General features: G+C 34.1%; 1 protein-coding gene across 2 annotated transcripts in view; it reads right to left on the reverse strand.

Annotated features, from left to right (window-relative positions):
- Positions 1-4,740: 4,740 nt before the first annotated feature.
- Positions 4,741-13,290, reverse strand: part of LOC135676812 (vacuole membrane protein KMS1-like) — a 9,991-nt gene continuing 1,441 nt past the window's right edge. Inside the window, exons 2-8 of one of the 2 annotated variants that reach the window (XM_065188408.1) lie at positions 10,311-10,522; positions 9,908-9,986; positions 9,025-9,330; positions 7,189-7,340; positions 6,752-6,868; positions 5,308-5,493; positions 4,741-5,221 (exon numbers count right to left, since the gene is read on the reverse strand). In XM_065188408.1, the coding sequence (XP_065044480.1) occupies positions 5,057-5,221; positions 5,308-5,493; positions 6,752-6,868; positions 7,189-7,340; positions 9,025-9,330; positions 9,908-9,986; positions 10,311-10,522 (1,217 nt within the window). In that variant the 3' untranslated portion in view covers positions 4,741-5,056. Of the gene's footprint in view, positions 5,222-5,307; positions 5,494-6,751; positions 6,869-7,188; positions 7,350-9,024; positions 9,331-9,907; positions 9,987-10,310; positions 10,523-13,290 lie in introns of both variants that reach the window. The other variant, XM_065188407.1, reaches the window with a different exon arrangement.

Raw genomic sequence — 13,290 nt, forward strand, 5'->3', positions numbered from 1 at the left:
AGAGAAACTCTAGAAAATCAAATATAAAATAAAGTCAATATGACTATATGATTGAATCCTAAAGCCATTTTCAAAATAATAGAAACTCTAACTAGAACCAAGATCATAACTTTAATGTGTAAAGTAAAACTTCAAATATAAGGGTAAAAAGTCTAAATTAAGATTCTTAAATCTTAATCTAAATTCTAACCTTAACCCTGAATCCAACTAATTTTAAAACTCTCATCGTTCCTCTAAACCCAAAGGGAATAAGAAGCTAGGAAAAGATTGCTTTTGCTATGTTTATGGTTGGGGCAATCACCTTGCTTCTACCGAGAAAATAGATGATTTTTACAAAGAATGACTCCTTTCAATCTAAACCTCAAGTCAATATAATTGAGATTGAACCATCAAATTTCTCTTTCATATTTGTTTTCTTTATCATAATTGTGAATCTAACCTATCATAATTCTAAATTATGACTAGATTTTGGTGTAAACATCCATATTTCTACTAATCAAGAATGATTTTTTTTTTTACAAAATCTCAAGTAGAGGAAGTGTAACTATAGCGAATGGAACATCTGTGAATGTGTTAGGAACATGTCAACCTAAAATTTATTTCAGGAAAGACATTTTTATTTCAAGATATGATGCATCTAGTAGATATATGTCAAAACCTAATTAGTAATCTTTTATAATTATGATATTTTATAGGTTTGGAAGTAAACCAAATTGTAATTTTTAAGGGAGATATATATAGGGAAAGGTTTTGAATGTGAATGACTTTTCAAATTTAATATAATAATTCCTTCAATCTACTGACAATTTCTTGATTGAAGATTACAATTTAGTTTGCTTCCAAAATTAAAATTGTTAGCTATACTATTAGATTGAAGGACTTTTCTGGCGTGATAGAGGAGGTGAGGACAACTCTAATGAGGTGAGGTCATTTCATAATTAATGAAGTCATTGTTTCCTATTCACCTCGTTCTATTGATATAACTGAAAAAAAAAAATCTTTTAGATATAGTTAATGCTTTGATCCTTAATTTATGAGTATTTCATAACTTATGAGGGGAGGCTCTCTTAACGCCATATACATTTTGGAAGAGTTATAAACTAAAATTAAGTTATTTTTGAATGTGGAGATATTTTCCAAAACTCAAGTGAAGGAAGATAGGTCCTAAAAGAATGGATGTAGCCTTTGTAGGATGCTATAGTGGTTCCTATAGTAAATTCTAAAATCGTAAAAATCTCAAATGACACTTTAATGAAATTATTCCTTGAAAATATTTTTTTTAAAACTATATTATTTACTAATATTTTAAATGATATTTCGTCATCTTTTAGAACACCTATAAAATCTAACATTCAACCTAAACCTAAGATTAAAAAGAACTCTAGTGATTATTTTATTTCTTATATAATAATAGATATACCAAGTTTATTTTAAGAAGCTATGTGCTCTTCTAATGCTTGTGTCTCTAAAGAGATGAGATGATTAATAATGAAATAGAAATCATAATTATTAATCACACTTTAGATTTTTATTAATTTACTATTAGAATTATAAAGGCAGAGGTGAATTAGAGCTTTCGAAATAAAGTTCTAATTTAAAATTTTTTAATTAATAAATTTATATCGAAAATGAGTTTAACTTAGAATGTAAATATAATGGGCAACTAAATCAGTTTGTAATAATAAGAAAAAAAATAAAGAGAAATACAAACCAAATTATAGTGGTTTAGTCGTCTCGACTTATATCCACTCTTAATTCCTCTTCCCTCGAGCTCATTGGCTTTCACTATTAATCTTCTTTTCAATAGTGAATATTAATTACCTTGTTACGATCTTATCTCTTTTTTATAGGCTAGGAGAGAACCTCCGTACCCTTCTTTTACAAAAGACCTCACGCCTCCTTAGTATATCCTCTAAACTCAAAGAGGAAGAGACTCAACACTCTTCAAGAGAGTTTATAATATTTTTATCCTCAAGAATTCTTGTTCCTTTCTTACTTTATCAAGCAAGCATGAGTAGAGTATTTATAGACCCCAAATGACTTCAAAAATAGAGGCAAAAATTTAAATCCGTAGATTTTCGGAGTATTGACAATATTACCGCTTGCATCGGATGGTACTATCGCTTGATAGAGCTTGGGAACCTAGGCTCATGGGGTACCACCGCCTGCCTAAGTGGTACTACCGCTTAATAAAGCCTAAGAACATAGGCTCTAGCGGTGCCACTGCTTGTCTAGGTGGTACTACCGTTGCCCTGGGCGACATTACCGTTGACATTGGAGGTACTATTGTCGAGATTCCCAAAAAAGCACAACCCGTGCTTTCCAGCTCATAGGCAGTACCCTCGCCTAGCCCAATCCTAGGACACTGAATTAGCCTTGCAATAGGCCTAATTTGACCTTGGTTCATGTCCAATAGACTCCTAATCAAGCTGACATGGTTACACCCCAAAATTAACTCAATTAGATTCTAAATGATTTCGATCTAGACTTAATAACTCTAATTACAAGGAAGCCTTCAGCACATTATCTGAAATGTCATCTGTTCTTTCGGTACTTCGCATCGTCTTTCCTTCGACGTATTGTTCGATCCATCGAAATATTGACCTCCCACAATATTTAATCTTATTGGCGCATTACCCGATCCTTCCGACCCGATGCCCAAACTCATGGCACGAAGTCAATCATCTGGCATATCGACTAATCATTCGACCTAACATCCAATCTCTGACATGATGCTCTTCGACCCAACGTCTGATTCTCCCATTTCAACGATTTACATTTCGATGGTTTAAGTCTATGATCTAGTTTCTCTTGTGTCACTTATCTCAAACACTTATTAGTCCATAAACTCATCAATTGATTTCATCATTAAAATTTATGATTCGACATTTATCTCTTGGAGCTAAATCCCTGATTATATATGGATTTTCAGGAAGAAGATTAGGATTAATGATATAATTGAAAAATACAAGGCCAAGCTTATTGCTTAAGGTTTTCAATAAAAAGTTTGGCATTGATTATTTTGATACTTTTGTAGTGCCAATTAGTACCATCCAAGTTATACTTATTTTTGTTTTCATTTATGAACTCTTTGTTTATGAAATGAATTTAAAGACTATCTTTCTATAGGAAGATCCAGAATAAAAGATATATATATAAAATAATAAAAAAAGATTTTTCATGCCTAAATAAGAAAAAATGTATGCAAGTTGATCGATCGCTATATCGACTCAAGCAAACGCAACATAAAAAATTTGATTTTATAATTTTACTTTTTAAATTTCAAATCAATAAATTTGATAATTGATTTTATTAAAAAAATAAAAATAAATTTATATTTCTCTGTCTTGATGATATTTTAATTCTTACCATTCAAGGACTTTAGTTCCATATATTAATAGTTGAGAGATTTATCTCTGACTCTTATACTCTCCCCTTGAGAGTTTTACTAAAGGAATTAAAAGAAAGGTTAGCCTAAACTCATTTGCTCGAATGAGTTCATATGTGCAACATTCTTTTGTGGGTTCAGATATTTGCAATGCTAATGCCAGCTCATGCTCTAAATCTTCCTATAGAAAGTCATACTGCCCATCCGACAACTAGAGCTGTGTATTATAACATACTGCTTCATTTCCATTTTCTATGTTACTGCTGAAGTGTCTTTCTTGGCAATGAGGCATGGGGTGACTGCTGTGTGAAGCGTCCCTTGTAATTGTACAGAAAAAAACAGTAATTATAATACACAATTATGGTATAACAATGTCAAACGAGGACTCAGCTGGCAGGAAAGAAGGGATAGACTCGAGCATGACAATTGGTGCAACTTATGCTGATGCAGCAAGTTGTTAAGATCATGTTGTCTCCATGACTTATACATTTGAACATAAAAGAAAGGTAAATTTGCGCATGTATTCCCGTTTTTTAGTTATTTTCATCTGTCATTTTAAATTTAGGTTTCTCACTCTCACATACAAATAAACAAATATATAGATATATCTGAATTTATTTATTTTATACTTAGGTTGTACAGACATATCTTTTATAAAATTATAATATGTCAACTCAACAAATATCCATTAGTTGATGCAATCTAAAAAATTAATATCTATCCAACGATCGAAGCATAGGGTGAAAGAGGACTGCCTAGTATTACTCTAGCCTTTCGAGATCTGATGCATCAACGCAGGTGCATCCAAAATCGATACACATCTTTAAAAGGGTTTATTTATATTCTCAACAAAAAAGCTGATTGCTAAGACTGCATTGCTGCAATGGAGCCACAAAAATTATTGATGTAAACCACCAGGTTGACAGGGTTGCATATTCATTCCGTCATTGTATTATTTGATACATTGAGTGTTTTCTTTTCTCATGAATTTTGTTTGAATTAACGCCAAAGAATCAATCTTTTGACAACATGATTGATAATTAACTTAGTGTATTAATAAAAGAAGTAACAGTTGCGTCACAAACACAGAAAAAAATTGTGATGCGAAAAAATGTAGATCTGAGAAGGATCGAGTTTGGTAATCGGAATTGGTAGTCATAGACAACAGAATAGATCCAAAATCAAACTAGGAAATCCATCTAAAGATTGTTATTTCCCCTCTCGAGACAAAGAAAACAACTATTTCAATGCAGCATCTAATGCACCAACACAATCAAAATGGTAAATGAAAACTTTAAAGAATGTAACAAATGAATGGCAGCAAGAAAAGTACTGCTACCCACAAAAGCAACTAAGGAATCATTAAGATTGTCATTTGCTAATGGTACTATTTTTTTTCCATCTGTTTGGAACAACAAATAGTCAGTGACCATGAGAATTTGCAGATTCTCATGTTTAAGCAATTAAGAGCACAATTGAATGCACAACATGCATTCCCCTTCAGGCAAGACAATAAATAGAATTTGCCATCAGATTCCAACCCTGTACAACTTGTGGTATTTTTGTGGAACAGTGAGATTCACAGAGTATGTAGCACAAGCAGCTGCTGAATCTACTTGATGCTGCTCAACTGTGAAAAGATTAGTAAGAAACAATCCCATGCTTGGTTCATGTGGATTTTAATGCCAATTTCTTGTTGGTCAATTCCAATTCTTGCTGCTCCTCGAGATATCTTTTTGCCGTGGCAGTCACTATTTTCACGAAGAAGTTCATGAGCATAAGCCATATGAAAGTATTCCATATTGTGGTAAAGGACAGGTTCCACTGCTTTGCCTAAAAGAACCAGGAAGTACAGTTCAATATGGTACCACAAAAGAAGTGCCTGCCTACATTGAAAATGTAACAAAAAATTGATCTACCATTCCATCCGAGAGAGTGGGTTCTGGAACTGGAGTTGATAAATACTTATTCTGAACCATGTGCAATTTGTCAATTAAGCTGGGCAGCACTGACGAGAAACCAGGGATGAGGCCAAGCACCCATATCAACTCATTCTCCAACCATTCCAAGAGTTGATTATTGCACAAAGAAATAATAAAAACTGTCTGTAAAAGCATACAAAAGCTTAGTCCAATCATTCAGAGCAGCAAAGCTACAAAGAAAAATCAATCAGAAATGCTGAAAAATAAAGCAAATAAGAGATCATAAGAACATTGCACCTTACACCACTATAAATTTAGATGTATCAGCTTTTCCTACAACCTTGATGCTTTGAACAATCCTTGTTTGAATCACCTATAATTACATGGAATCTGGTCTATTGGGGAAAAGGTAAAAGTTCCAACAGCTAGGGAGTGGGTGTCTGGGTGTATCAGATTATCCATGTGGAAAAAAAGGACCTCAGATCCCTTTTTCCATACTGCTGAGTACCATGTGAGTGTTAGGGATTTTCAGTCTCCTATTCATCTTTGGTCCCCTCCTGCAGACATTGTTCTGATGCCACTCCACTGCTGATCTGCTGCTGCCATGCGGTCATTAAATGTCTCACAGAAGCAAGTGAGACAGTGAATTTGGGGACAGACATTGCAGTTCTAGGCCGGTGAACCCAGAGCTTGGAGCACATCTGGATCATTCATGAGATCATGGATTTTGCAATGCTTGGTGTTGCTCTTGTTTGCTGCAGGATGTCAAAGAAGGGTCGGGATTGGCGGCAGTGGTGGTGGCAGAGTAGATGGACAGGAGGACGAAGGATACAGAACGTTGAGTGAATGGCCATGGCAGCAGACACGGCATCAACGACAGCTCTGACACATTGCAGAGATGAGCACCATGTGGAGATGTCATGTTGGGTAGCTAATATGAAAGCCAGCAGTGGCAGAGGGAGGGAAAGGCAGTGAGGATGGAGCAGAAATACAGGCAGCTAACTTATGTGGTGCGCTCAAGTATGCAAAGATGGAGGAGCACCTACAATTTCCACCCTAGAGGTCCACAGCCAACCAAGGTACATACATCGTGCCCTCGACTTCACAGGTCACTGTCATAGAAGAATCCAAATACATGGGTCTTGATTGAAATATGTACGACTAGTTTCATTTGGAAATGTGTTTGTATCTCATAGATTGACAGTGGAATCCTGTGGAAAAAATTTTCAATTGGAAGTTCTCTCCAAAAGCCAAATGGGCCCTAAAATACATCACAATATTTGTTGAACAAAAGAAAGCAATCTCACTATTTTTTATATATATTACCAAGAAAGTCAATAAAACATAAGATAATAAGTGAATGAAGAATCAAATACCCTCAAGGATAAAATGATCACCTATTTTATAGGAATGCAGTTCTAATAGAAGATCAAGAAATTACCTGAATGTGAGTCTTTATCAATGCCTTTCCAATCAAGGTTGCCACAAAGAATTTCCAAAATGAGATTCCAAATTGCCCACACATGATACCAGCGAGATCAAAAAGTGGGTTCGGCACCTAAATTGCAGCACCATTTAGACGATAGTGATGCAATTTTCATGTAACAATCTTGTATGTAACTCCGGAAGCTCTACTAAAAAAATACTAGGAACTGATAATTTCTTCAATTAGAAAACTGTTTACTTATTAAGAACTAAAATTCAACAAGCAGAAGGAAAAAAAGGAACATTTATCCTCAATGGAACTACTACTGAGCCCGTTGACTACCTATTCAAGATCTGAAAGAAACAATTTTTAAGATAAATACTTGGGAGAATATGCATGTAATATGCAGGTGAAATATTATACTTGTTACATGGAAAAGAGAGGAAGCTTACTGAAGCAAGTACTAATATTGTCAGGAAGTTAAGATGCTGAGAGTGAGTGAGTAGCCAGATCTTAATTTGCTTCAAAGAAGAAGATACAAAACCATCTGTTGATGAAGCTGGACTAATCTCCTCCATTTCCAAATTGCTTCCAGACAAGCGTGCTGCATTGCCTTTTGTGTTAGACAAACTGATATCAAACTGACCATTCTAAGATTGGAATTAAAATAAGATATCAGTAGGAAAAGATTACCAAAACTGTAAATGCCTATAAATCCTGGATACTTAACTAAGCAAAATACCAGATCATAGAATATAACAATAAAAATGAAGATTTTGTTTAGAGTAAAATGATAAAAAAAAGAAAGAGGATAACAATGATGTATCTAAGAAAGATAATGCAGCGAATCTAATACTTAGCTACTCAATATCGTTCATTCAGTCGATGCACCATTACTGATTTGGTTGACAAAGTTGCATTCTGCATTTAGTTCCTTCAAACTTATGGTTATCAAGAAATTATCCACCGTACATGATCCAGTCCATGATAACAGCATTTATTTTGTGATGAAAAATCTGATGGCATATTATCATATCACAGGCACATCTGTTATAGGCTTATAGCTCTTTCGAAAGACCATGTTTAAAGGCCTGATGTCCATAAACAGATGGAAAGCCTTAATCTAAACTATGAGAAAAGGTAGCAATCTAATAGCTTGGTATTGTGGTAACAGGCACATATTCATGCCAATAGCTTACTAGCATCAGTACTGGTATCAAGTGCCTTACGAGTCTTAGACACATACTGGCTACATACCATGAAGTTAGTGACGACAAATTCATACAGGCCCAAGAGTAGTATTCTTCATTTCCCAACTTGCGATAGTACCTCTCAGTACCATATAAATGCAGCTGCCCATAAGTCTTTGTAATTGCCATCTTGGCATCATCAATCAACTATTCTTTTCTTTGATCGTGAATGCACAAACACAACTCCACTAATGCCAAGAAATAAAGGATCCATTGGAAGATGAAGTCCCACTTCTTATCTCAAAGAGTTAAGTTCAACTTTTTCTTATTTCTATCAAGTTAGGGAGTAAAATCTGCCCCATACTAAGTCTATATTGCATTTAAATATACTTTTCACTCTGAATAAAATTGCAAAAAAATAATCCTTTCTCATGTTGATAAAGAACTAGATGTGAAAAATTAGTAAAAGTACTAACAAAGATAGCCTAGACAAGTGATGCTAGATCACAATAAAAGGTTTTATCCTCTTCTCTTGCACTGAATGACGTACTTAGTTTTCGTAATTCTATATGAACACCAACAAATTCCATAGAACACATATCTTGTATTAATATACTTTAGTATAGCAGATTGCACTAAAACTCAAACAGTTAAAGAACTGATCAAGGTGTGAAAGTCTGATTTTACCCATAAGCCATTTAGTCCATCCTTTTTTCTTTTGAAGGTTTGAGCTCAGTATCTTTGTGCCTTCAAATCAAATCTCAGTAGAGATGAAGAGATGACAAAAGAAAATTATTACTTCCCAGATAAATCTTCCTATGTCCATACAGATACCCAAAATCTGATCGTCCTACTTACAGTATATGTGGTATTTGCTCAAGAATTTCTCCAAAAGTTTGGCTTTGAAAATTTTTCACCTCAATTGTAGATTAATGACACAATAATATTATAGAACGATATTGCTAATATAGGCATGAAGACCATATAAAAGTAAATGATATTACTTTAGCTCTAAAACAATAACAAAAAACACTGCACAAAGAAGCCATATCACAAGAATCTAAATCATGGTTTATGTAATTCAGATAGAAAGGATACCTGCTCTTGAGATGAAATAAGGAGGAAGCTCTCCAAGGGCAGTACCCAAACCCCAAAGAATGGCCTCTAGCTGAACCTGAGGGAGTATACTGCTGATTGGAACCTTAACTAGGGAACCTGGTAATGATTGATATAATGGTGGACCGAACTCAGAACAGTTCTTTTCAAGCCATGAAGGTCGCCTTTTCAACTGTATTGTATCATATGGAGCACTTTTAAGATCAACTCGACCACACTTCATGGCCTTGATTGTAAAAAATGCAATATGGGGACCCAGATACAACACAAAGGTGTGCAATCCAGACCCTGAAAAAAGCAAGAAAAGTTATGCATCATGATGAACCAGTTCCATATCTCATACAATAGATGAATACAAAAGTCATGAAGCCTAGAATTATTTAATTAGTGTTAAGAAGCACATGAACTTTCATGCATCTTATTTTGATTATTTAATTATTTAATTAAATAATCAAGCACATGAATTAATTTGTGCATTAAACAAATAAGAATTATTTAATTATACGATAGCTCTAATGGAGTCGAGGCATCTAATGAAGACAATTAACAGTCATATATAGATGTGCAAAAGTAAGCCTATGCAACAGTCATCTTTGTTATTTTGGTTCCGCTGCTCACTTCAAACATTATTTCATTGTGTATTAGCCTCCGAGCTGCAAAATATCTAGATAAGTTTTTCTCGATCTACTGAATCACACACAGGCTATACCATTAAAGTTAACCAGAGAAAAGATGCATTGCGAACCAAGATGATCATTAAGATGTCTCTTATATGGACGTTCTTTTCAGACTATTATCAGCCAAACAGCCAAAATCAATCTGTTCAACCTAATTCACTAAACTCCTACTTGCAACATGCACTTACCCAGCCCAATTGATGATGCCACACCAAGTGCCACCCACCACAAACCAAATCTTGTATAGCGAATGAACTCCTGAACATGCTGCCATCATTGAAGTGGACACGGTGAACAACAAATAAAATAATAAATTTATTTCAACAACAAAGTATCAAGGTCAACTAAAATTCACAATAGATTGAACAAACTAGTAAACCTTGTTATAATTCCAACAGACGAGAATTTATCATCTTGTTGAATACTAATAATCTCTAAGTTACTTAAGCAACCTCCACATATAGAACACAACTACTGTTATTGTTTCCATCCAGTACAATGTTGGATGTCCGAGAGAGTGAATACAATCACATTGCAACATTAGAAAATTGATTTCCTAAAGAAGAACATAATAATTCAAGGGACAAATACCTTCTCGTTGGTGCCATCACCATTCACAAGAAAGAGACCAAAAGCCGCTAACAAGATAGTCAAACCCATAAGCCAACCACCTTTCTTTAAAACATATAGAAGTGTCTGCTTAAGGTATTGCAATATGGCAAAAAAGAAGAGCTGCAATATCTTGAAAGGTTGAGTTGTCAATGTCAATTCCTGTAGATCTCTTTGATGTTTCTCCTTAAGTTCTGCAGAAGAATATTGCAAGATTAAGATATAAAATATCTAAATGATTAAACATCGTTAGATTTTTTAGGAACAGATAGCATTTTCATTAAAACACCATACAATGGTCAAATTTCAAATCGTTTATTATTCCTGTTCCAAAAAAAATTGCTATGAGATGTAAATGAATATTTGCTTTGACTGTGGAGCACTTGTAAAAGCACTGAATGTAGCTGATGGAATTACATTAATCCTAAGATTCATGTATCTTATTATAAAATTTAGAAAACTAAGGTGCAAAAAAGTCCAGATGAGAAGTTTATATGCAATTTTACTAATTCTGCCTCTTAAAATCAAATATTACAAAAGGACCAATTTAAATGAAAGCACCAATTATTTATTAGGCTTAACGTTTCATTGAACAGCTAAAAGAACTCAAAACCTAAATAGGGACCCCTCTCAACTTATAACATCTAATAGACTGTTGCCAGTTGTTGCCTATCTTATCATAACCACAATTTTGTAAGGTAAAATCTACAAAAATCAAATATTAAGAATTGGTAAGGGACTCTTCTATAAGACCTAACCTTAAAAAATAAAAGGGGAAACAACATCAGAGACAAGATTTATGTGTTCTAGTTTGTGAGACTCCTCTCAGCAGATATATTCTAAGAAAAATATAGAGCCCTACATTTAGACTCCCAGTTAATCAAGATGCTTGCAGGATCAGGCTTGACCAGCCAAAGGCAACTCATTTAGCGGTCAAAATTTCTTGTAGCTCACCATATTTAATAGACCACAAGCAGATAAAAACAGAGTCCTACAAAAATTCATGTTAGATATAGGAAGGTTTAAAAGTTAAATGTTTGCAATTATATCAAGCACAATATCAGCCTTTCAGGGAGGAGAGATGTTGGAGGTTGGGAGAAGAGAAGAAAAAAATAGAGAAAGATGCTTTCTCTTGTTTGACAAGAATAATTAGATAAGTGTGGATAGAATCAACTTCTCTCGTTTGGTTACAAACATTAGAAGTATAGGAAAACAGAAAGAACAAAGTTCTCTCCCAACCTGTCTTTTCTGTAGTTCTATCTAAAACTTCTTTTTCTCTCCCCAAAAGTGGAGAGACCATGATAAATAATTTAAAGGTATCCCATCTACTCTTGCCTCTTTTCTTCTCTTCTCTCATTGCTTAATCTTCTTTTACCTACCCTTATTTTCTTCTCGTTTTTGTTCTTGCCATTCTTTTAAATCTTTTCAAGTAAACAAGCAGAAATTTTTCATATGAATGTAGACTATAACAGCTCGCCAACCATTAAGAATCAATAAAATCCATAATTCCTAATTCATCATTAGTAAACTGAGAGAAGCCATCATTATGCTGCTGCTTCTTTTTTCCAACTAATCATTGAAAAGGAATTAATGTAAATAAACTGCATGTTCAAGATAATAGATGGAGAGGCACATGAAAATTGCCTAGGATGTTTAACATCCATTGTTGTCAAAAGGGAAACTAATATCTACAGTTAGAAATTCATGCCTCTATAATCTGACATACTAGGCTAGATTATGCAAGTAACCAACAAAAACATTTATCACAGAAAGCTCATAGTCACATAGCCTAGAATGTACCATCATACTTTGGCAAGCCACCAGATCCATTAACTAATTACAATTATTCATTGAAATGGCAATGAAGCAACATTAGTATAAAGTCACAGAACAAATTGGGCTTATCATCAATATTAGAATGTGTGTCCCCCCGGAGAGGTTTTAAAGGATAGCAAGGAATGGGCTGGATGGTCAGATTGGACTGCTAAATTGTTTGTTTGATTGCAAATCTAAAAGCTAAAAAAAGACAAAATAAAATAAAAACTGAAAAAGCCAAAGAAATTCAAGAAATACATGAGACAAAGAAAAGACACCTAGCTAAGAGACTCTGCAGTCCAAAAAAATATGGAACATGATTTCAATCAAAAAACGAAAATATAATTAATTATTCAATAATATGCATATGTTCCTAATAATACAAATATCGAGGCAACATAAGTCCATTATTTAGCTTAGACAATGTGCTATAGCTAGAAAGACCCAAAGATGAAAAGTTGCTCATAACTAAAGGGCCTGAAATCAGAAGCAAAATCCAAGAGCAGATATCACAAAGAGTCTGGCGTTTGATAGCCAAATTGTCGAACTATGATATTTTCCTTGAGAGGTTTTAAAATGATAAGATAATGAGATGAAGCTACCTCAATCAAAATTGACCTAGAATGAACTTTACAAACTGATTTAGCTTGACTGCGACCAATCAACAACAAACCCTCAAGAGTGGATCAGACCAAGGTTTGAATCTCGTACCAACCAGGTGTATTGGTCACATCAAATTCATACCATTACATCTGATTAAAATATCATGCTCATTTACCTAAAACAACATCAAATTAATGATAAAGTTCAAATCAAACCATTATACATGTTTACTAATCAAAGTTTAAATTTCCCAGTTTGCAAATTATTAAATTGCTACAACTTGCAAATCTTTAGTAGCACGACTCTTTAATACTTGCAAAGTGGCTGCTACCACTTTTGCTAGTAATTTATCACTGAAACTTCCAAAAGCATCTGATGCATCTCAAAAGGATAAACAACATATGCTCTAGGGGTTTTGACATCATATGCTCGTCTTTTGCTAAACAAAGACAAACAAGGCCTCATTATTTTGACTGTTCAGGCTGTTCTCTCCATTAACACCTCTATTACCAACAGCAGCAATGACACTAAGAACTCCTTTGAA

The sequence above is a fragment of the Musa acuminata genome, chromosome BXJ1-6 (genome assembly GCF_036884655.1).
Source record: "Musa acuminata AAA Group cultivar baxijiao chromosome BXJ1-6, Cavendish_Baxijiao_AAA, whole genome shotgun sequence".
NCBI classification, from domain to species: Eukaryota; Viridiplantae; Streptophyta; class Magnoliopsida; order Zingiberales; family Musaceae; genus Musa; species Musa acuminata.